This window comes from Eulemur rufifrons, chromosome 30 (assembly GCF_041146395.1).
Source record: "Eulemur rufifrons isolate Redbay chromosome 30, OSU_ERuf_1, whole genome shotgun sequence".
NCBI lineage: Eukaryota > Metazoa > Chordata > Mammalia > Primates > Lemuridae > Eulemur > Eulemur rufifrons.
In genome coordinates this window covers 48,347,485-48,373,466 of record NC_091012.1, presented here as the reverse complement: position 1 = coordinate 48,373,466, position 25,982 = coordinate 48,347,485, and the positions used below count along the sequence as shown (strand labels likewise).

Sequence of the window (25,982 nt, the reverse complement as noted above, 5' to 3'; positions counted from 1 at the left end):
CACCTCTCACAAAAATCAAATCACAGTGGATAACAGACTTAAACCTTAGGTGTGAAACTATTAGAATTCTAGAAGAAAATGTAGGAAAGACTCTTACAGACATTGGCCTAGGCAAAGAATTTATGAAGAAGACCCCTAAGGCAATCACAGCAACAACAAAAATAAATAAATGGGACCTGATTAAATTAAAAAGCTTCTGCACAGCCAAAGAAACAGTCACGAGAGTAAACAGACAATCTACAGAACAGGAAAAAAAATTTCACATACTACACATCAGATAAAGGACTGATAACAAGAATCTATTTAGAACTCAGGAAAATCAGTAAGAAAAAATCAAACAACCCTATCAAAAAGTGGGCAAAGGACATGAATAGAAATTTTTCAAAAGAAGATATAGGAATGGCTAACAAACATATGAAAAATGCTCAACATCTCTAATCATCAGGGAAATACAAATCAAAACCACAATGAGATATCACTTAACCCCAGTGAGAATGGCCTTTATCAAAAAGTCCCAAAACTACACATGTTGGCATGGATGCAGAGAGACAGGAACACTCATACACTGCTGGTGGGACTGTAAACTAGTGCAACCCCTGTGGAAAGCATTATGGAGATACCTTAAACAGATTCAAGTAGACCTACCATTTGATCCAGCAATCCCATTATTGGGCATCTACCCAAAAGAACAAAAGACATTCTATTACAAAGACATCTGCACCTGAATGTTTATAGCAGCACAATTCACAATCGCAAAGATGTGGAAACAACCCAAATGCCCATCAGTACATGAGTGTATTAGTAAAATGTGGTATATGTATATGATGGAGTATTACTCAGCTATAAGAAATAACGGTGATATAGAATCTCTTTTGTTCTCCTGGAAAGAGTTGGAACCCATTCTACTAAGTGAAGTATCACAAAAATGGAAAAATAAGCACCATATGTACTCACCAGCAAATTGGTTTCCCTGATCATCACCTAAGCGCACATTTGGGAATAACAACAACTGGGTGTTGGACAGAAGTGGGGGGTAGGGGTAGGGGATGGTTGTATACCTACATGATGAGTGCGATGTGCACTGTCTGGGGAATGGATACGCTTGAAGCTCTGACTCGGGGGTGGGGGGGCATGGGCAATATACATAACCTAAACTTTTGTACCCCCATAATAAGCTGAAATAAAAAAAAAAGAAATGTCACATGTGAATAAAAAAAAAAGAAAGCAGGTCTCTAAAGTGAAGTAGGTACAATTCTAAAATGGAGATGAATTAAAGACTTTGGAAGGTTTCTTACCTATTGAAATCAGCATGCCTGTACTAAGTGCTCTCCATTCAGATTTCTAAAGAACATGTACTAAAATAAAACGATGAAAAACAAGTATAAATAAATATAAGAGGGCATGATTGAAATAATGCTAAAAAAGTATATACCCCAAATGAGCCTGAGGCTTGGAAAAAACTGCTAAATATGACAGAAAGTGTTTAAAAAAAAACACGGAAAGAAGAACAAGGGTAGGAGAGACATGCAACCTATGCAATTGTGTTATTAAATCACCAAGATCAGGAAGGCCTTGTCAACTACTGTATTAGTTTTCTTTGTGAAAAAGAAAGATAATAGACTTGAAAGTGTAAAATAAATATCAATAGTAATAAATTGAAGCTAAGATAGGTAAAGTGTTAATAAAAAAGCATTTGACTATTCTAAGTGAATTGAAAATTCTATCCCAGAGTGGTGAGAGGTCTTGGATATTGGATTGTTTAGGTGCAGTCACTAAAGTTTCAGGGACAGTGGTATGGGTGAAATGTGGCAGAATACTAGAGACAGAAAACATTGGCTTTGGTTTTCAAAAGGGATAGGAAGCATATAGGCTCTGTTGACTACACCAAGAAACATGTTGATTGAATGAAAAATTCTAGAACAGGTTAATTAAAGGATGATTTGCAGCACTTAGGAAAAAAAAGTAGTAACCATGAGAAGGCAGCATAAATTCTCTAAAGAACAAGTCATGTTAGACAAATTTCATTTCATTTCTATTTTTGACATGGTTATTAGATTGGCAGATCAGTAAAAACGTAGGCATATTGTATCTGGGTATTAGAAAGGCATTTGACAAGGTCTCTCATGATATGCCTGTGAATAAGATGGAGAAATGTAGGCTGTATGTGAATAAAAGAATGCTGCCTGATGGATGAATGTCAGTAGTGGCATGTCACAGAGCTGTGATCTTGATCTGGTCCCATATAACATTTTTATTAATGATTTACATAAAAAGCGGAAAGCAAACCTAATGATCTATAGATGACACAATTTTGAGAGCAAAATCACATAATTTGTATGGCAGAATTAGAACTCAGCAACATCTCCACATGCTAACAAGATAAGATCAAATCAGGCCAAATCAAGGCTCTAAACATATTTCCACCAGTACCTCCCATCTCAAACACACAATTTAAAAAGTTTCAACAATATAATTATAGAATAAATAACATGTGGCTTAGTCTCAGAATTTGTTAAAAAGGCTTAGGGGTTTAGTTTCCAGTGTTCTCAATGTATATGGGTAGTGTCATGTGGCCAACAAAAAAGCTGACATTGGAATAGACAGCATGAATCAAAATATGTAGTTAGAACAAAGGAGGCAACTGACTGTTGGTCATAGAACACAGTCCTGAATGAGTCCCATCGAAGGGGCATTGGAACTGCACCCAGCCCTTGCTCAAGGGAAAGTCATAGGAGGCCATATTATTGCTTTTCTTAACCACAGGACTTTTCCCCCCACCTAGCCTCAGGTGGCTGCGAGAATAACTGACAGGGCTTGCCAAAAAACTTAAACACAGGCTGGTACAGAAGGGATGATCTGGGATAATCAAATTCCCTCTCTTAGGTTTTTGAACCTAGAGCAACTAAGAGAATTAAGGCGGTTATCAATGGGCCACGCAGCTGCAGGGATGAGGTGAGAGGGGTCAGGTGGTATACTGGGAGTTGAGTGGTACAGTGGAGACCAGACATTGTTATGAGAAAGTAGAAAATATGTGATAGACAAAATAAATATTGAGCTGATGGAAAGAATAAGCTGCTGGACAAAGAAAGAGACAGAAAGGAGCAAAATTGCAGAGAACTGTTGAGTCTTATTAATGTCAGAGATCTACAGACTTTGCCCTTCCTTTGGAAATTGACCAGTGTTTCTTGGGTTCCCAAGGACTGACAACACACACATATTGAAAAGATGTTCTCAATTACTCCAGGCAACCTGAATGACCTCTGCTCCTTGCAACCAAAGAGCCTAATAAGAACCCACACCTGCACTGAGCCTTGGGCATTACAGTTCAAGAGTAGTTTGGACAAATTGGAATGTGTTCTAAAGAAAGAGACCAGGAAGAGACATTTGAAACCAGTTAATGTGAGAGACAGCTGAAGGAACTGGGGAAACGTTTAGCCCAAAGAAGATAAAACTCAGGAACAGTGAAGGGCTGTCAGGTGTGAGAGGTATTTTATTTATTCTGTAGGACCCTAAAATTAGATCTGGGAAAAAATGGGCAGAGTTAAGAAGTGGTGGATTTTGGCTCAAAAAGAACTTTCCAGTCATTGGTTGAGGTGCAATGGAATGCCTTAAGAATAAGTTGATTCCCTATTTTGGAGCTATTTAAGCAGAGGCAGGTGACCACTTAGTAGGGATAGCAATGCTACCTTTCAATTGTATAGTGCCTTACAGTGTATGAGACACTTGCTACTACACTAACTTGATCTTCCTTGTTAGGAAGGCGAACATTTTTATATTCATTTTTACAGATGAAGAGGCTGAGGCTCAGACAGGTTCCGTTACACAGCTCAGACTTAAGTTCCTAGGCACCCACAGTTACCTTTTATTGACTACATGTGAAATGAACATTTTAAACGATATATTTGGAAAAATACAGTTGATCAGGCTGATAGATTTTTTTTTAAATTCATCTTTGTGATGCTGAATATATTTTCAAATGTACTAAAAAGGTACTCTGTTCAGTCTCACATGAGAACTTATGTTCCTCTCTGCGTCTTATGAAACTGAGACCAATTAATACATTCCTTGCATAGATACAGAAGGTCCGTGGGTGCAGTTTGTACAAACATGCCTAGATGTACATTTCAAATAAGAATAGTTTCTCTCTCCATTTGCCTGAACCTATTCCACACCCTCCTTCCAGATTTCCTGTTATTTGGCTTCGTAGAGGAAAGGAGTGTGTTTGCTTGTCAGAATTGCTAGTTAACCATATTGCCCTGCTGTTTCCTCAGCTATCACTAAGCCCTGCAAATGAATTACAAGAAAAATGAGGAAATCGCCACTGTTTGAAAACTCCTTGAAGAAGATATACACTGTTCTCTGCTTTTTGCACTTTACTCACCTCCTCCCTTTCAATTAAAAAAAAGAACAATACACAAACCCTATCACTAGTACAGTTCTAATTGGATTATTATCATCACCATAGGTGCTGACTGCTATATTTTCTCTTGGGAGATAGCAGAAACAGCAGTTTGTGGAACTATTTAATCTGGTAAGTGACAGTTGATATAGAGTTTCCTGGATATGGGCCATAGTACTTCTGGTTTGTTGATGGTGACATATTCTCTTATGCTATGGCTGGTATTTAATTTAATATGCTGCTAAGGAAAAAGAAGAAAACAACCAGTCTTATAATGTGAGATGACTACTCCTTCCCTTTCCATTCCGATTTCCAGATATCAGGATAGAAGTTGATAACTAGACATTATTTATAAAGTGGCATCTTAATCCTACATTTACATACAAATGTCTTTAGAAAAAGTTTGGTGGTAGATCTAAATAAGGCACACAAACAAGGGGAAATCCTTGAATTTAAAAGATAACAGAATGCTATGTTTTTTTTTAAGTTTGTGTTTTTCATGTTAATAGAAAATTGTAATTTTTGATTTAAGAGTGACTAGAAACAATGAATAATTTCTCAGTTAATCATATCTAGTGCTAAAGTCTGTCATGATCAAGGGACCTAGAACTGCAGAGAACTTTAATCACACAACAAAGATCTGTGGAGTGAATCTGGAAGCCTAAATATGTGAAGCGACAGAAAAACAGAGGCAAACATATTTGCTCAAAAGTACCAAACTTCATCCTAAAAGCAGAAACCAGTTTTTAAACTTACACATATACTTCCACTTCATGAGGCAAATCCTTTTATTTTTAAAATGTTTGAAGGTAACTTACTTTTTCAAAGAATCTTATAATGAATAAAATGGAAACTATCACTGTGTGTTAGTTTTGTGTTAGGATTTTCCTATAATACTGCAATTTCTTAAAACAAGGGACAATTGCCTTTCACTTTGAGGCTGCAGTGACAGCTTGGATAATTGCTTCACTTCATGTTTTTGTGGGTGTGTGACAGTGGGGTGTTTATGCATCTGTGGTTTTATCTTTTCACGTGCATCTGCTTTGGTTTGTATCTGTGGGTGTGCCTGGATCTAGATGTGTGCCTGTGTGCACATCTGTGCCTGTGGAGGGGCCTTTCCTTTTGCTTATGCAGCTGAGTGTGTATCTGTGCGTGTATTTGTGTGTCTCTGGAGATATCTATGGTGAAATGAGTTTCTGCAATCGGTGGAACCATCCTCTGCCAATACTTAAGTTTAGTCGGATCAATAATAGCTCAAGTACCTGGTCTCCAATGGTATGTTGCTATTCAAGACCCAGCTGTTATGCAGATGAACTGAATCCTGTGTACTGGTCGGGGGCGCTGGAGCAGCTGGGCTGGGCTGGCTGCGGGTAGTCATTGATCTCCTCTGAAGAGAGTCTGCTGCAGGGGGTGGCTTCCTGGCACAGGTGCAGGCATGTGGAGGCGGTGGAGGCGGCGGGAGGGGTCTGAAGGTGAACTGGTTATGTGGGCTGCTCTGCGCATCTAAAGAGGAAAGAAGAAAAACAGAAAATAGAGACTTACTCTTCCACTTGGCAGTCAGGAAAACACAGCATAACAGACGTACCAGGATTTCAAATAATATAACCTGTGGGGTGGGGGAGGAGTTCTAAGTTCATTCTATCAGTAAAAATGTCACTTAACTTACAAAAGCACATGCAGCATGCCTATGAAATGTAAAACATTCACAGTTGCATTTACATGTAAATTCTTCAGGGCTATAGCAACTAAAAAGTAAATGAGGCCGCCTCACACCATTTGTCATAGTTTCTGCTACTGAACAAATAAATCACCAACAAGACACTAAGTTACAGAACAGAAGTGAGCTGATTTCCATCAGTTGCAAAAATCTCACTCTAGAAAATATCAGTGAAAGGCACAAATTCGTTGCAAGGAAAATCATTCGGCACTTCAAATAAAAATATAAGGCCACCTTCTGGCTTACCTCAGGAAAGGATGCAAGCCTGCCTACACAGGAACAAATCCATACTTCCTAAAAGCAGCTCATGAGTGTGTCATTCAGCTGCGTAAAACTAATCTCTTTACCAGTCACGCCCCGCCCCCCCCCAAAAAAACTCAGAGTGCTACTTGTAAAAGGTGGGCTAAAAGGCGTTTGTTCAGGTTGTTATACATATTTCCATGGCCATGCAAAGCACAGTCTGTACTCCTTTCCCCCTTGCTACACCTTTCTAGGAGCTCTGCCATGTTAGCAGCAGCTTAGGCAGCAGGGAAACCATTTTTTTCTGCTTGTTTGCAGAGGGGACAGCCTGGGACAGCGGTCTTCAGACTTCTGTTGTTGCTATTGTTTGGTATTTTTCCACTGTTTTTCTGGCAGGCACACGTAAAGACAGTGAGTTAGGATTTGGCCCATGAGAAATACCCCAATTAAACCCCTTTGAAAAGAAATCGCTATTGCAGCTGATAGCCACCTCTCCTCCATGGGAGAAACATAATAGATGTCAAGTGATTTCTTGTAACATTAGCACGTTCTGGATAAACTTTGTAGACAGCATAGCTTTGTCCCACCTCCCAAATGGCTGAAAGTTGAAAGGCAGAAAAACGCCAGAGGCTTTCGATGCCTAGCAAAGGGCTCAGCTGGATTGTGCTGAGACCCACTTTGCAGTGGCTGATCACAGAAGAAAAAAAAAAGCAAACAAAAAAACCCCACTTCTTTCAGTCCTTCCACTTCAAACTTGAATTTGAAAGAAGTTGGCACGATTTCCATATTTAAAAATAATATTAACTGTCCCAAGAGCATGGCAAATTCTTGGCTATATTTTCTAGTACAGGTGCCTCTCCCTTTAAATAAACTCGCTATATGAAAATCTGAATTGTACAAAAGATAGACAGGAAAAGGAGTGGTGATCATTCATTTTATATAAAGGATTCCTTAGATGGTCAGCTATCCTTGTATATTTAAAAAGAATTAAAATGCTTCATGAATTTTCTAAATCACCCCCATTATTCCAGGCCCAGCTCAAATCCCATATCCACTAAAAAAATCATCATAAGTACTTAACATCTCATTAACTTTTTTAAACCTCTGGGCTCATACTCATAACCATAACTAGAAGTATACTGTCCATTCTTGAGACTCAAAGAAGCATTGAATGTTAGAACCCAAAGGACCCTGGAGATGCTTTCATTTTACGGATGAGAAAACTTGTCCAGGGACACTTGGCAAGTTAGTGGAAGGGCCAAGATTAGAACCCACATCTCCTGACTCTCTGGCTAATGCTCCATCCCCAGGATTGCAGATCTCTGTAATACAAGTTTTCTTTTCCTTCTTAAGATTTAGAGACACAGAATCCTCCATATTTTCTGGATTTTTCACTCAAGTTTATATGTCTGCTTCCCTCTTAGACCATAAGTCCTTAAATGTAGAAAGGCAGACAGTGTGGAGTAATATGCAGTACAGCATGGTGGAATGAGCAGAGGATTTAGATGTACGACAAACCTGGGTTTAAGTTCTGCTTCTGCCACTTAGAAGCTTTAACCTCTTACTTGGAAAATGAAGAAAATAACAATCCTTTTTCCTAACAATTCAATTGAATTAATGTAAAATGTGCTTGAACATAGTATGTCAGTAACAGTTCATTGAATATTATAGAAATATAAAATGTTAAGACTGGAAAGAATCATAGAGATCACCTAGTTTAGCCCCACCCCCCTTTCTCCACTGGCTATTTTACAGATGAGGAACCCAAGGCCCAGAGAAGTGAATTGCTGTGGGCCTTTCTCAAAGTCATTCAACGTGTATGATTTTGCCTGCCCATATCTGATGATTCTCAGCCGAGTACACTTTCCATTATGCTATTTTGGAAAATAAATATGGCTGTATTCTCTGATTTTAACACTTGTTGTTCTTACTATATAATTGGCCTCTGCGTTGGCAATATTACACCATTCCCTTGGCATCCTATGTGTTTTGTTTTATCTCCCAAAATAGACTGCATGTTTCTTAGAATAAGGTCATCTTCTACTTCTCTTGTATGCCACACAGCATTGATCATAGTGTTGGGTATAGAGAAAAATCCCTAAAAGCTTTTGGTGATAGAAAAGGGTTTTGCTGGTCCATGAGACCTAAAGAACCACCTTCAATGTTCCCTTTGGCTCTCATTCCGATGCAGCCACTGGATATCTATTCAATTATTCACAGAGAAGTAGGTCTCTCCCTTGGAGGCCTCAGTGGAATCTCTCCCAGAGCCAAGTGGAAGAACAATGATACCTTGAAGAGGGTGCTTAAAAATAATGCCCCTCCATGATGTGAAAAGAGCAGCAGTGACACCTTACAGATCTGCTGTGTAAAGCCACATATGGGAAAGCACTTAATGACTAGAAAGAAGGGAGGCAAAGGGTGAAAGTTCAGGGTTAGAGGAAGATGAGGGGTCAATGTGAGGTCTTATGTTCAGAACCTCTCTAAACAACATGTGTGACATCTACTAGCCCAATAAGTAGGGTTTCCATCAGCACAGTTGTGCAAAAGAAAGTAAGTTTCTCTTCCATGCCAGCTGTTCAAAAGAAAGAGAATCACTCACTATTATCGGGATTTACTGCCTGCTAAATTTCCTCAAAATCTTTGCAACTCTCTTATTATTATGAAAAATGACAAAACTTTACCTCATTGTAAAGCACAATCATGGTATTATTATTATAACATTTCTGCTACAAGTAGAATTGCTTTGTATAGTCATTTTGATTGTATATGTGTATATATGTGTATGCATATCAATATCCATATATATGGATACCTTGATTTTCACCTATTTTATTGTGTATTTTTATTCTCACATTTCAAATATGTGGAGGTTTCCTTACTAGTTAATATTGTCTTTAAATGCTTTCACAGTACTGGACTGTTGCACTGAGTGGAATACATCCAGACCTTAAGCCCTTATGAAATGCAAATGATCTCAGATTCATTCTTTTTTTTTTTTTTTTTTTTTCCTCAGGAAAAAGATGAGGAATGAATGCACTTATTCCCTCCCAAATGAAGTAATTTAATCCTTTGGCTCCATGAAATGGGATTTCCCAACATTAAACACTAATGAAAAATACATTAGTGTTCAGTGTCAGGAGCTCTAGAACACCAATTCCAGGGGTTTAGGAGTCACATGCACTCACTTCCAAATCTATCTGGCAACCATACACTTCTGTGCCCAAGAGAGAGACGGAAGGGAGAACGGGGGAGTGATGATTATGCAAATGTGGATATCCAGACATACTTATAAAGCTTTCTGAAAGTAAATTAAGTTTTCAAATGGAAAGGTCTAACTCACATAATATACTTGGATAGGAGCCATTTTCAGGTTTGAGGTCCTAAAATAACGTGGTAAGGTAATTTCTCAGGGGGAAAATTCCTCCAAACTGTAGATCTAAGACATTTTGTGTATGGCAGAGCTGTTAATAGAAGTATAAGCCGTCAGAAACAACATTGCTCTTGCCTCTAAAAGGTATATGGGAGGAGAAAGTTGTCATGCATACTTTTTTTTTCCTCTCTTTTTGCAAATAAACCTTATTTTGGATCATGTGTTAGGGAAAGTTTTCACCAGAAACTAGAGTATCTCTGTTCAGAAATACTGTGTGGGAACTTATCAGGGTGTCTGTCAGGGTGTTTTGCCCCTTACATTTCATTAACACATACAGTCAGTTTTGCTACAAGGCGATGCATACATTTCTCAAGTTCACTGTACTAGGCAAAATTGTGCCTAGGAAAAAAGTTTATGGGAAGATAAGGTTAGGGGCACAACACTCAAAATCATCAGTGACACATTTTTTTTTTAAATGAACCTATTAAGAATGGTAGCATCATTTACACATATTAATGGTTAAGAAATACTTGGATGTCATATCAAATATGACACTTTACCTTAAAAAACACCTGAAGTTTGCTTGTGAAAGTGAGTGTCAGAGGGGTTGAAAATTGTGAGTTACTTTGAAGTGGTAGAAGGAGAGTTATCTCACCAGGACAGAAAGTTATAACACTGAATGTGGATGGGTGAGGATCCCAACACATGTGGTAGACTGAGATAGCTGGTAGATGTTTGAGGAGTATGCATGTGCCCATTTGTGGCCATACAGGCTCATTCTGCTGCATGCAGTTTTCTGCATTCATCTAGTGCTTTTAACAGATGGAATTGTGCTTAAGACACGAAATTTGTCTTAAGCTCTCAAATATACCAATAGCAAGGGAACAAATGAATGTTTTCAAAACAAGCGTTGTAGCAGAACTGACTATACATGCAAACTAATTTTCTGTAAGTGTTAAAAATAAATATTGTCAGTATTACAGTAATGCCAAATAGATCATTTTTCTTGAAAAATTTGACCAAAGTAGACACATGCCTAGTTTTCCCCAGATACATGTACTAAATTGATCATTCTTTTCTTTAGTGACACTATCACAATACTTGCCCCCAAATATGTTTTTTCCCAAAGTTACTATGTTGTCAAAGGGGGCACATATATTCCTATAGCTCTAGAAAATAGTCGCATAGAATCAGAAATCATTTATGCACTTCCTGGCCTTAGTCTGTTTCATTACCCCATTGGCCAACAGGGAGGGTAGCTTCACAACTCAATCTGCAATGCTGGAATAAAAAAATTCCTGAAAACTGAGTTTTTAATAAATTCATTTAGTGGTAAAACATGACCTTAAGTGATATCGGGATCTTTATGATCATTATGTATCTCAGTGAATTTCCGTACATTTAGCTGTGGAAGTATTAATGCATTTTATTAAGAGGTGCTGGCCTACACTCCACTCTGGGTATTACATAATATACAGTACATGCATGGCATTACCTTTGTAAAATCTGAAAAATTCTAAATTCTGAAACAAGTGGACTCCAAAGGTTTTGGATAAGGGATTATGGGCCTGTATTAGTATTTGACTACCTTCCTGAGCTCTTATGAGGCAATATTAATTAATGCCTCTGAAGACCATAATAATCTACATGTGCAAAAAACATCAGGGCACCAAGGGTTATTGCCATAACTACTTATGTAAGTCTCTCAAGGCCAATTATAAGCTTTTGGTTCCTTGGGTTGCTTTTCTGAGCTATTCTCCCCTCCTAGGTAGGAGAAGGGATACAGGAAACAGGCTTAAAAGAAAGAGGAAAGGTTTATTATTAACTATTATTACCAATTCTAAATGCATATTACTACTTTACAGCATTTTACTTGTCACAAGGAGCTTTCATAACCTGTGAGGAGGTAGTTTATAAATTTGCATGTTATGGCTAATATCCATTAACTTAATAGTGCTCAATGTTAATCAAGTTAGTCTTAAGTGTATCTGGCTGTGAACACTTCTGTTCTCAACCTTATAATTATCATTAGAGGCTCAACGAATAAAAGAATAAAAAGGTAAGAAAATTGGTTTTCAGAAGAATAAATAAACAAGTATCACTTTTCTGTCTCAAGTAATACTGCTTTAATATTAATGTCCCAGCAGCCTTTAATAAAAATATATTTATCAGTTAAATAAGCCATTGGATTGAGAACAGAAAAAAATCTATTAAATAGCTAATATTTAATAAATGTTTTTGTATGTATGGGCATGAGAAAGTCGTAAGACAACAACAGAAGGAGGCAGAAGGAGAGAGAAACAGAGAGGGGAATTCGCAATTAAAGCAGATGACTGCAGAAGAGTCACAGAAGCTCTGGGGGAAGGTTAACAAAAAAATTATAATGTTTTCTAGTTTATATGGGTTCAATCTGGTTCTGGATTATTGCACTCTGCATGGCTCCCACGACCCTGGATACTATGTAGTGCCTTTGAGTTTGTCAAGTATACCCCTTTGAGAACTTTGAATGGTCCTCTCACCAAGCCAGCAAGTAAAATAGTATGCTCTGCTAATTTCTGTCAGTTAGGTTGATCTTTGTTACCACCACTGGAAATAAAGGTCAACACTGAGGCACCTACAATCCTTTGACATGTTTGTGCTGAAATTCATATTTGTACTTCAGTCTCTCTATAAGTTGATGATCATCTTCAAATGGTGTGCTGGTCTACCTCCAGAAAGTCCAAACTTTCTATTTTCTGGGTCTCATTAATCTCTTTTCCTTTTCTCCAATTTGTTCTGCAAGCATAACAGTAAGACAAAGATCCACAAAGCAGTCCTCCCCCAGCCCATTTCTTCTTGTCTCTGTTACAGGGGGAATCCAACTGTGCTGCACAATGTATTGGCTTTCCATAGTACAATTAACCAATCTTAGGCATAAGAGTCAATATTCCTGCCAATAAGTGGCTGGTTTGTTAACTCAATCAACTTTCTGACATAGATTAAGACAAACAACCTAGAACTTAACAATCAAGAAAAAAAAAGAGGACTGTGGTAAATGCTATTTTGCTTAAATTATTGAAGTAAGTGTTCAAACTACCTAACTTTTTTGGTTGTGAAAATATAGGATGGATACATCTCTGCTTATATTTTCAGAATAGTTTGGAAATGTTAAAAAAAAAGACAAATGAAGCTAATACATTTGTTACCTTAGAAAATTGTCATTTTTCTAAGTAGAATGGTAAAAAGCTAAAGTTTATGGTATAATTTGGAATTTTAAATGTCAATATTTAAACATTAATATACAGTATTAATTAACAATTAAAATTAGTGGTTGGCCAAAGCCTTTTCACTATGGTCTTGAAGGAAATTCTTGTTATCCATTATGTACCATGAAACATGAAATAGATAATTGCCCTGTTTTATCTTATGCTGACAATGATGCTGTGGCTTCCATTATTAGCCAGTGAAGTATATCAAAAAGAAAATATAAAAAAGTAATGATCCTTAAAAGTTTCATATTTAGTTTATACTCAAACTAAAGTCGTGTGTAGGTATTTCAATTATTTTCAGTCCCCAAAGTTCATTATTTATTTGCAAGTAGGTAATGGAGGGTTATGAATTAATTGACAATGAATCATTTAATAAATTAGCTGATAAGAGATATTCTGGAATTTCACAAAGTTTTCATTTTCAGGGCTTCATTTTTATTACATTATTACAAATGTTCACCCTGTATTTGTTCAAAAAGCAATGGATGAAAATCATGCTAATGTTATTTAAGAAAATGGAACTCTGAATGAAGCACAAATCAGGAAAACATTATGACTGTGCTTAAAGTTCTAATAAAAATATTTTTCAAACTACCATATGTTAAATAGTGAGGGCACACTATATTAAGAGTAACTGAAAACAAAAAGCAAAAGACAAAAAAATACTAGAGAATAAAAACAAAGCATGGAGGCTAGGGAACTAGGGAAGCCTGGGAAAGGTTTCACCTCCTGCTCAAACTTTTCAATAAAGACTGAAAAAACAGTTCTGATTCTGATTATTAATACCACCACCTAACTGTCATCACCTGACTATTTGGTGAGAAAGTTTCCCCCATATTCTGTAGTTCCTCCCTGCCAGCAGAACTTTAGGAACAAATGGTACCCGTGGACACCTAGTGGAATGATGGAGAGGAATCCTGGCATCTGTATTTAGGGATTGAACTTGTACATAGCCCCCATCTGAGACAATGGGAAGATATGGCTCTGATACAGCCAATATTCCTAAGACCCAGAGGATTCTCAAATTTCACCCATGTTTTGGCCTCTCGCTCTAGTTCAGCAGTGCTCAGCTACAGGATCAAAACATACCAATGTTTTGCAGTCACTTGTTACTACAATAGAGAACTGAAGCTCACAAATGATTTATTTTAAAAAGGATAGATGAGATTGGATTCAGGGTGATGCCCCTAATCATGCTACTCTCACTAAGTTGCATTTGGATGTGCTTTTCTGGATGGGAGAGGAAGGGATAGAATTACAGCTAGTGACTGGAATTGGATACAATTCCAATCTTATAGACCATTTTTTTTTTTTTTTGAGACAGAGTCTCACTCTGTTGCCCAGGCTAGAGTGAGTGCCGTGGCGTCAGCCTAGCTCACAGCAACCTCAAACTCCTGAGCTCAAGCGATCCTCCTGTCTCAGCCTCCCGAGTAGCTGGGACTACAGGCATGAGCCACCATGCCCGGCTAATTTTTTCTATATATATTTTTAGCTGTCCATATAATTTCTTTCTATTTTTAGTAGAGATGGGGTCTCGCTCTTGCTCAGGCTGGTCTCGAACTCCTGAGCTCAAACGATCCGCCCACCTCGGCCTCCCAGAGTGCTAGGATTACAGGCGTGAGCCACCATGCCCGGCCTTATAGACCATTTTAATAGCTGATTTCCACATCCACATGCTTGTAAAATGATTCTACACATATCATGGGAGTGATGAAGGTTTGCTTCTCTTGCCCCTCCAAAAAAAAAAAAAAAGAAAAGAAAAGAAAAAGAAATGGGGGGATTGAAAAAAGTCCTAGTATTCTCATGGGAGTGTTTTACCCCTGCACATGTTATTCAAATGTGTGGGTCTCAAAACAAAAAAAAAATTTGAGATTTGAGATCTTAATGGCTGCTGGCAGAACTCTATCAACTGCCACCAGTCTTTCTGCCTGACATCTGTTGGGTTACTGAGAGAGTCTCCTAAGCAGTATGAGCAGGAAAGTAAAAATTCTGTAGGAAGGAAAGAGAAAGTTTAATTTTCCCTCTTGCATTCAAGCTATGCATCTATGCATGTACTTGTCTTATATTAGGATCTGGGTCTGAATCATCTTTTTATCTCCCACACACAGCCCACAATTTTCTTCAATACAAGTTTATTATTTTGTTTATTTGCAAATTTAATTAATTTGAATGAATTCAAAATTTTAAAGTTTGAATTCAATCAAGTTTTACTTTATAAAAAAATATAGCAGCTATGGTGGGAGAGTGTTTTATGATGCCAAATAACTTATTTGATTGAATTCTTCACATTCCTACCAGCTGTTTTGGCATTGTGTGGGCACAGCCTGTATTTGAAAAGTTTTCTGCCTGAAATGTTCATTGATTGATTCTTTCATTATTACTAATTTTCATCTTCTTGTTTTTCAACATGGTATTTTAGTGAACTGTTAAATAGAGCCATTTTTTGGAGATGTGCCAACATTAAGACCTATTACTAAGCCTATTTTATAAACTTTGCTTATGCTAAGCTATGCATATTTAACTCATTTTATTTTTCCTTCAAAATCTGATTCATTCTCTCAATTACATTACTGCTTATCTCCCTGGACTCTCTCCAATTTAACTAGGTCTTTATGGTTCCCCAAATAAAATGCAACATTCTGGATGAACATCACCCAGAATACAAAAAAAGTTATCTGATAAATTCTTTTGTAATGATGTCTTTTCACATGTAGCCTCAAACTAAGCATAGATTGCACTTGAGACTTCATTAATTGGAAGATGGCTAATGAAGTCGTGAGAAAGCAGCTCAATTAGGAAATATACTGATATATTGATATAGATATGTCTGCTAGTGGATCAAGTGAAATGTCCATCAAAATAAGCAAATCAGTGGAATCTACTAATATAACTTTAGAATAGACTGAACAACAGTGAATTCAGACAGGTTCTTCTCCCCTTCCTTGAAATTAATGTAACACATAGATGCCTTAGGAAAACTAAAAAATGAGCTCCTCTCCAGGGGAAGAAAGTCAGCCTGCATAAACAGAAGAAAAAAAATGAAAACGTGTTGAGGAAACTATGAATATATGAGACTGTGGTAATAAACATAGATAGTAATCTTAGAAATTAAGAAAATAATTCATAAGTAGTGATTAATAAATGTTTCCTTCAAGCAAGTATCTTAAGCAACTTAATTCTTACTTAAACTCATTTAAATAACTTTTTCCTAAAGGTATTCAGGGGAAATGTTTTATGTCTTATCGGTGGGATACCGAGAAGGACAGAGGATTAAACACACATTGCTTATGTGAAGCAGTTTCTCAAAGAGATCTCTTGTAATGCCTGAAATCAGCGAATGAGTGCACAGAAGCACCTTTCTGTGTATTAATACTGGGGGTCTGCACCAGACCAGACCACAGAGTGTGATCTGGATTCATGGATGGGCAAGATGACAACTTGGATTCGATTCATTTGCTTTTACTTTGATTTACTCCCAAATGGCAAATAAGCACCATAAGGCATAGAAATAAAATTAGGATGCAAATATGTGCACATGGCTGCCTTTTGCTTCCCTTGTACCTCATGAAGACAAGCCCTCATTTGCCGATTTTCGTAGCCTGCACCGGGTGAGATGTTTCTCCCTCAGGGTAAAAGAACACAGTACTATGGGATTGCTCTCTCTTATACTCCCAAGCAGTTGGTAACTGTTTATGTAAAGCATAATTCTGTTACTCAGGAAGTCATGTCACCCAGGCTTAATGCCCAGTTCCCTAATCTTCAAATTCTTGTTATGGTAGCACTAGGGCACTTTCCCCTTCTCTATACTTGCAATACAGGGGCTACGTGTTTCCCATTCTGCGTAGGTCTGACCACAGTGTACCACAGGGCTTTCTAGGGATAATCATAAAAAGTTGGTTGCAGGTTAAGGTATACAGATATACAGGATAAAAGGTCAAGTGCTATCCATTATTGAACAATAGTTTTCTTTAAAATAGGACTCATACTGCTTACAACTTTCAAAAGAAATGAGAAGCCAAAGAAAAGGAGGAATTAACCTAATCAGTTATGCAACATCTTATCTTCAGAAGTAGAAGACAAAGAGGAGAGTATCTTGGTTTCATTTGATTGTTTTCAGTAAAGTGAATCAAGTATAGAGTACTTTCTTTGCTACTAATTTACTTACTTAGAGATATCATCTGTACATAATTTGTTTAAATTAGTAAGTACATGGTGACATTTCCAAATGACAAAGTGGTTAAGTTACAGAAATTAGAAGGAGACCAATGTGGGTTTAAATCACAGCCCTGCCAATTTAGTATCAGTTTGATATAAACATTTTCAAACCTCTGTTTCCTCATCTGTGAAACAGGGATAGTAATAAACATCTTTTAATATTTTTTGTGAGAATTAAATGAGGTCATGTGTATAAAACACTTAGTAGAGTACCTGGCACATAAATGCTAAATAATATTATTAAATAAATGATCAATTATCAAGTCCAACAAAATCTATAAAATCAGGTACCATCTAGTGAGTAACCTAAGAGAAAATCTGACTCTAAGATATTTGATTATTTAAAACTTCTGCATTATAGTTAAAAAATTTTACAAATTTCAGTTTTATTTTCTTCCAACAGTTCTAAGAAGCTATTATTGAAGTTATGAGTCAATATAAGAACAGTTGACTCCTATCCTTTCCTCTTCCTCCAAGTCACAGCAAACACTCTCTATTGATTGGCCTTCCTATTATGCTCCCAGTCCCTTTTACTTCAGATAATAGTCTCTATTTCATGATTTTTATGCTTTGAATGTATTTTCTTGCATTTTCCCCTGTACTAAATGATTTTGGGGGTATACATGCATTGCTAAAGTACCTATTGCAATAACACCATGGGACTTAGACATTAGAGCAAAGGATGTGAAGAAGAACCGTTTCCATCCATACAACATTAGTGCTTTGTATTTAGGAAGCACCTTTCATCTGTACCTCTCAAGGACTTTCACAAATATTATCTGATGCTTTATTCACTGGGCCAAGCTGCATGTAAAACTTCCTTTCAAAGAATTCCCTCAAAGTATGCCAAATTCCACGAGGGAAGGAGTTGTGGATAACCAGTTAAAATGTTAGGAAATGTTCAGAGACACTGTAAACTAGTATATACAAAAATACCACCTAACAAACTATGACTACTACTTAGAAGTATGGTGTTGCACAGGTACAGCTTTCATAGCATATGAATATGCAGAAACTTTATCATATTGGCACCAAGACCAACATCTACATTATAAACTAATGACATCTGATCAATGTTGGAACCATGTTATCAACCTAATTTGGAGCAAATGACTTGCCTCAGAGTGTATCCAAATATATTTATTAAAGCATTGCATATTAATGATAGTCTATAGTATATGTAAAAAGGATGGGCATTAGACCAGGATTATATGCCAAGTACTGAGCATAGTGCCTGGTATATATAATAATAAACTCAATGTTGGCTACTGGTATAATTATTATTGTAATTGTTTCCACTATGAATTTAGATTAGGAAAACTGTTTTGTTTCAAAGAATTCAGTGAAGACTGACATATATTCACATTTGTTGTTGCTGCTACTTTTGCTGTTGCTGCTGCTACTACTACTATTTTTTCTACTGCCTGTTAAGATATTCCTGTAAAGTAAGAAGAAATGAAAAACACGTCCCTTTTCTCTCGAGGAGCAACAGCTCAAGATGGGGAGAGGTAAGGCTACTCAGACATTAAGACCTCTTCCCACTTTCCAACTGGAACCATTTGCACAGCGTCTTGTTGTCATGGAGACTATGACTGTTGGTATGTCATTAAAACGTGGCTAATTATTTTTTTTTTGTTGGGGCGGGGAGACAGAATCAAATTAGGGACTTTTCATAACCCAAATGAAATAACTGACCTAAAAAGTTTTAATCAATTGAACTGGTGCCATGAAAACACAACATTAATCTATACACACTCACTGTGGAGATATCATCAGCTTCATTTAATACTTCTTAGTGTTATTATTTTTGGCCCTCTACTCTCATTGTACCTTCTTGCTCACATAACTAGTATGATATGAAATTAGACTTTTTGAAAAAAAATTGTCATTTTTGTTAAGAGTGGGATTTTCAAAGTCTTCTGAGGATATGAATAATTTCTGCTTCATTAAAGAAAATGCAGTGTTTTAAAATCACATAATGTATCCATTTTAGAGTTGGAGAATATGAGGCTCAGAGAAGTAGAGATCCTAGTTCAAGGCCTTAGGTACTATGGAATTGAACTGACTCCATTTGCTGCCACTCAGCCATCTCTCCTGGGCTTCAAAACAAACCACATCAACTGTGCTTATACCACACTTGCCATTTATCTTTATTGCAGCCAATGAAGATAAAATGCTGAATTTGAATCAACCATGTAATAACTTATAATGAAATCTATGTAATGGGTTACTTTATTTGTAGACCCAATTCAATATGTTCATGCACACATCATTAAATGTTTCCTTTTAATTCTTAGTGGCAAATATCCTCATTTCAATAGTACCTATATAATTATGTGATCCATAGTAACAGTCTTTAACTTATTTGGTGTGTCATTTTATCCTAAGTTGATGCTGAAAATATCAGAAGAGATTGCTTAATGGGCTTGCTTTAAAAAGACAACTAAGCAATTTAGTTATGCTATTTTTCTTTCTGCACATTAAAGCCTAACCATATTTACTAATGAAATATTATGGCTATAAATTAAATTTTTATTTGTATACAATGAACTGGCATTTGTTATGACCATCTCTCTACTTAAGGAGAGTACTAAATTAGTTTCAAATAAATGTTATTAAAATTAAAAGGATTTTCTTAAACTATGAATCACTTGTAGGGATTTTCCTTCCCTAAATACATGTTAGATTTATAACAATAGATAATTATGAGGATGGTTTAGGGTTATGGTCATTCAAATAGCAACTCTAGAAACAGTACCACTACATGTTTCACTCAGTAAAAAAGTTCTAATGGTTGGTTATATTACACAAATTCATAGTGTAATGCTTTATGGATATGCCAAAGTCTAAAGTCTAAAAACTCTAGGGATATTAGAGCTGGCTTTTAAAAAAAATGTGAATTGAATGTTATTTTATATTTTATGGATTTGAGGAATTTGTTATCTATAAATTATTGTATTTTTCATAATACAACATGCTAATGCAACCATTTTGTATGGCATCTCCATTTGAAAGAACTGAAAATGTAAAACAAACAAATAAAAACACCCTACCTAATGCCCTAAACATTACAACAGAAGTTTGTTTATACAGGAATCTAATGAATAGAAGTATCTTAACAATAGAATTTTTTAAATGACTTTAAAAATGATTGTTAATTTGTATAGCAAAGGAAATAATCAAGAGAGTAAAAAGACAACCAATGGAATGGGAGAAATATTTGCAAACCACGTATCTGATAAGAGGATAATATCCAGAATATATAAAAAACTCAAAACTCAATAACAAAAAACCCCTCACAGATAATCCGATTAAGAAATGGGCAAAGGACCTGAATAGACATTTTTCTAAAGACAATGCATAAATGGCCAAAAGTTATACGAAAAAAATACTCAGCACCACTAATCATCAAGGAAATGCAAATTGAAACCACAATGAGAGGATGGCCACTATCAAAAAAATAAAGTGTTGGTGAGGATGTGGAGAACTTGGAACCCTTGCACACTGTTGGTAGGAATGTAAATGGTGCAGCTGCTATGGAAAACAATATGAAAGTTCCTCAACAAATTAAAAATAAAACTACCATATGATCCAGCAATCCCACTTCAGGGTATATATCCAAAACAGTGGAAAATAGGATCTTGAAGAAATATTTACATACCAATGTTCATTGCAGCATTAGTCACAATAGCCAAGAGGTGGAAGCAACCTAAATGTCCATTAAGGGAGGAATGGATAAAGAAAATGTGGTGTATACATAAAATGGAATACTATTCTGCCTTAAAAATGAATGAAATCCTAGTATTTGCAACAACATGGATGAGCCTGGAGGACATTATGCTAAGTGATATAAGCCAGACACAGAAGGACAAATACAACATAATAATACTTACACGAGGAATCTAAAGTAGTCGGACTCTTAGAAACAGAAAGTGAATGGTGGTTTCCAGGGGCTGAGGGGAGGGAGAAAGGGGGAATTGTTCAATGGGTATAGATTTTCTTTCTTTCTTTTTTTTTTTTTTGAGACAGAGTCTCGCTTTGTTGCCCGGGCTAGAGTGAGTGCCGTGGCGTCAGCCTAGCTCACAGCAACCTCAAACTCCTGGGCTTAAGCGATCCTACTGCCTCAGCCTCCCGAGTAGCTGGGACTACAGGCATGCGCCACCATGCCCGGCTAATTTTTTGTATATATATATTTTAGTTGTCCATATAATTTCTTTCTATTTTTAGTAGAGACGGGGTCTCGCTCTTGCTCAGGCTGGGGTATAGATTTTCAATTTTTCAAGGTGAAAAAGTTCTAGGTATCTGTTGCACAACAATGTACATGTAGTTAACACTACTTTATTGTACACTTAAAATAGGTTAAGATGGTATATTTTATGTTATGTGTTTTTTACTGTGATTAAAAGGCCATACCATTCCTTCACTGAAGGGAATATTTATTTATAAATAATTAAATAATCAAATCATTTATTTTACTTAATTATATAGTGATGGTGTGATACTGTGGGCCAGAAATATTATAGTGACCAAATTAAAGCATTATGGATGGGGTAGACAAATTATAATAGTCATCAACATGGATCTTGCTGATAACACAAGAATTGTAGTGTTCTTTATAATTAATGCTTTAATGTGTAAGAACAGTTTTTAATGTATTGAATTATATGAACGTATATTATACAGTCTATTCCTTAATTTATAGAATATAAAGAGAAAACAAGTGACTGTATTTGGAAAATTTGGGCTGTATCAAGTGATAAAAGTAAAAGACACGTGCTTACTAGCCACCAAAAACTGGAGGTATACATTTAGATCTTTAAATAAATAAAATAATAAGTAGTTAACTGTCCTAATTCAGGTTGCCACACAAAATACCAGGGAGCTTAAACAACAGAAATTTATCTTCTCACAGCTTGGAGGCTACAAGTTCAAGTTCAAAGTGCCAGCATGGTCGGTTAATGGTGAGAGCTCTATTCCTAGTTTGCAGATGGCTGTCTTCTCTCTATGTCCCCACATGGTGGGGAGAAAGGGTGTCTCTTCTCATAAGGGCAAGAATCCCATCATGAGGGCCCCTCCTTCATGGCCTTATCTAAACTTAATTATCCCCAAGGACCCAGTCACCAAACACTGTCACACTAGTGGTCAGGGCTTCAACATATGAATTTGGCGGGGGTGGGCACAATTCAGTACATAGCACCACCAACTCATGTGGGTGATGTACTAACAATAAATAAACATTTTCTAAGCCTCATGTTTTAAAAACTTGTTTATTTTCTACCATATCTCGCATTCCATACTATGTATCATACTTTCTAAGGCACAAATGATTTTAAAACTTATTTCTTACTACACTTTGCATCTCATAGTATATAGCATAATTTATGAGCTAACATGCCTTTAAAAATTGTTATGCTCACTTGGAATTAAGATAGCTAAATTCTAATATAATTAATCTAGAACAGATCAGGCCTCAGACATTCTGAGTAAATGTTTTCTACTGTATTTAATTACTTTCAGTTCTCGGACACAGGGAGAGGTACAAATATCATTCCATTTATATATTATTCCCATCACCATTCTCATTATAAGAGGTGGTAAGTTATTGTGATCATAAAGTTGCTGGTGCAATAAATAAGTACATTTAAATATAAGATGAGGAAAATGAGGCATGGAAAATTTATGTTATTTTCCCAAGATCACATGGTCAACCAGTGGTGTCATTTGAGATGAGTATGCCTTTACTCTAGGTTATAATCACTTTTAACCTTTATACCAATGGTCAGCATCACATGTCTTTCACAAAAGATACACTTGTGTCCTCTTTACTGACTAATCTCATTCCCAAGATTACAGAAATCAATCTGCCATTTAACCCTTTCTCCTCTTCCCCTAACGGATGTACCTGCCTGAAAAATCACCGCAAGGAACAGTTGGGTGGTCATCAAAAAAGGTCATACAGCCAAAATGGGTAGAGCGTAAGCACATACACATTAACATAATTGACTGAACCAGCAGGGAATCATAAACAATAGCAGAGTTGAAAAAGAAAGAGAGAACAGTCTAGTCTATAAGGTTTCACAGAAAAGTTGAATGATACAGAGGTAAGGGAAACAGCCCAACTGAAAGGGAATAGAGTATCTTGGTCGCCTGGAGAATGATATGTAGGAATGGCAAGGCAGCAGAAGTTAAATAAGGGAATGAAAAGAGGGAACAAAAAATGATAGACATGTTAATGCTGATTTAATTCCTTCTCTACTCCAAAATGGTTAATTCTCTAAACAAGCATTTATAGACTGCTTAGTGTTAGGCATGTTATGTGCCCAAGATATAATGGTTAAAGTGAATGTCACTTCTCTCAAAAGCTCTTAGTGGGTAGGGTGGAGGTGGGAGCATGGGAGACACTCACTTATATAATTAAAGTATATTATATGACCCTAGTTGCAGTCACATTTTTCAGGTGCCAAGTTCATTCATTTTAGAAATACTGTCTTATTGTTGCAAATTACTTCTGACCATGAATCTATTATAATGCATTATACTGAACTAGCAGTTTCTTGTTTTCCTACCTGGTAAGTATTCTTAACCCACAATTCTAGACAAAAGTTTAATAGAAAAAAATTACATGTTAAATCTTCAGGTTACATAACAAAACTAAATCCTTTTATTATGAGTACACACACACACACACACACACACACTCCCCCCTTTGAAAAGCTTAGCGTCAGTGGGGAGAAATGGTGAGACATGAGGTTCTTCTTCTCCCTGGGAGCCCATCTGCTAGTCTTAGCATACTTGCCAATATTACTAAATGTCACATGATTAATCCATTAATCCATATATAATCACTCTACAAATATTCTAGATTTCATACGAGGACAGGTTTCTATTTCTAGAGCCATTTATACGTGTGCTTTATAAAGTGATCAGTGCTATGCCCCTAGTTGAATCAGATAATAGGCACATAGATATCTCTTAGATTTGAGATTAAGTTGGAATATTCATCTTGGATGTGACCTTCTATTTCCAAAGTGTGTTCAAAGGAAGCAAGAAGATACTTTTCTATCCTGGAACAGACTAGATTCCGTTGAATCCTACTATAACCATGTCACCATGGATTAGTTACCCTCTATTTCCTGGAGAATCAGTAAGGAGGAAAAAGACATTTGCTGATATGTCTTGATTATTTAACATATAACTGTTATTTGCAGGGTTTGGCTAAGCTTTGGACCAACATTTATCAAGGAATTTATGTTTTGAGTCCTTATTCATGTTACTTTATTAAAGGCAATCAAATTTTATCAGTGATTCATTGTTTGCTCTTCTCCCTTCTATTAAGACATCGAGATCCTCAAAAGACAATATTTTCCAGTGAAAAATAAGTTTGCCTCCTGGAGAGGAGAGTGTGGCTAGGCAGAAATGGGAAATGAACATAGATGAGTATAGGGGTAGGGATGGCAACTGGTAGATGGTCTTTAAACCCAAGACTAGATATCTCAATTTGACAATGAATTAGGTGTCTCTTTGTGCAGCTGTGAAGTGCAGGGCAGACTAAGGAGTAAGGGATCTGGGTAAAGACAAGGGAATAAAGAAGCGAAGGAGAGTACTGTGCACAGTGGTTAGGAGTTATGCAAGCAATTAGTGACAGTAGTATATAAGTACCTGCCTCTGCTACCTTTATGTTTGTGTTTGTGCTTATTTTTCTTGTCCCTCAGCTAAATGGCAAATTCTAAGGACAGGCAGTTTCTTATTTTCTCAATCCACACACTGCCTAGTGTTATGCCTTAGTAGATAAGGTTGTCAATGGAGTGACAAATGTGTTCCAGTATCTGTAAAATAAACTGAAGCAAAGGCCAATGGAAGATATTTTTGAGGTATGCTTTGTTTCACCTAGAATTGGAAAACTACTAGATATTTAAAAATATATGTACACACAGATTAACTACATTATAATTAAATTCAAAAGTTTTTTGGTTTAATTTGAGAGGTTATAGAGGCATGATTTTGGCCTTGTCTACCTTTCTGTACTTCCTGTTCTTCAGCCAAACTGCAATGTTTGCTATTCAACAGACACAATTGGTGCTCTCCATCTCTGAACCTTTATGTTCATTCTTGACTTCCCACTTTGAATGTCCTTTCATCCCATATTCTGTTTACATCCCACTCCTCTGAGGCCCAATGCCAATTAAGCATTCTTGAAATCTAAAGAAGCTATAATTTTCTCTTCTGACCTCCTATAGCACTCTATTCTTATTATCACCTCAGCACCTCCTAAGACACATGAAGCCAGGTGGTAGCAGAAAGAAAACAGACTGATATGGGAAAAAAAGCAGACATGGGAAAAAAAAAAAGCAGTCACTGTGTCATATGAACAGCAGAACCCTAGGCTGAAGATTCACAGACTCCTGCTTAAAGCTTCTAGAGTTGGATTCATTTCCAGCTTTTGGACATGCATGCTTATAATAAATCCTTATCATGTGAGCTAGTCTGAGTAAGTCTGTTTCATGCAACTCAAAAAGCCTAATATTGCACCTTGTATTTGTATACTTGTTTAACCTTCCCTAATAGAAGATAAAGCTCTTTGAAAGGCAGACTCCTATAGCACCTACAGTGTGGCACACAGTCAGTACTCAACAAATGCTTGCTAAAAGAATAAGTGGAGAAAACTGGACAACTCATCTTCAAATCATGTTGAACTCTGAAGTCATTTTTAGCAAGGCAAGAACTGAACAAAGGTAGTTCATAGTAATATTTTACTAAACATTGCTTTTATAAATGAATGGCTTGCCTACCTCT

At 36.6% G+C, this 25,982-nt stretch overlaps 1 protein-coding gene across 3 annotated transcripts in view; it reads right to left on the bottom strand.

Moving 5' to 3' along the window:
• Window positions 1–25,982, bottom strand: part of TENM1 (teneurin transmembrane protein 1) — a 532,730-nt gene that overhangs the window by 323,598 nt on the left and 183,150 nt on the right. For all 3 annotated transcript variants that reach the window (XM_069463375.1, XM_069463376.1, XM_069463377.1), the window contains exon 4: window positions 5,662–5,902. In XM_069463375.1, the coding sequence (XP_069319476.1) occupies window positions 5,662–5,902 (241 nt within the window). The remainder of the gene's footprint in view (window positions 1–5,661; window positions 5,903–25,982) is intronic.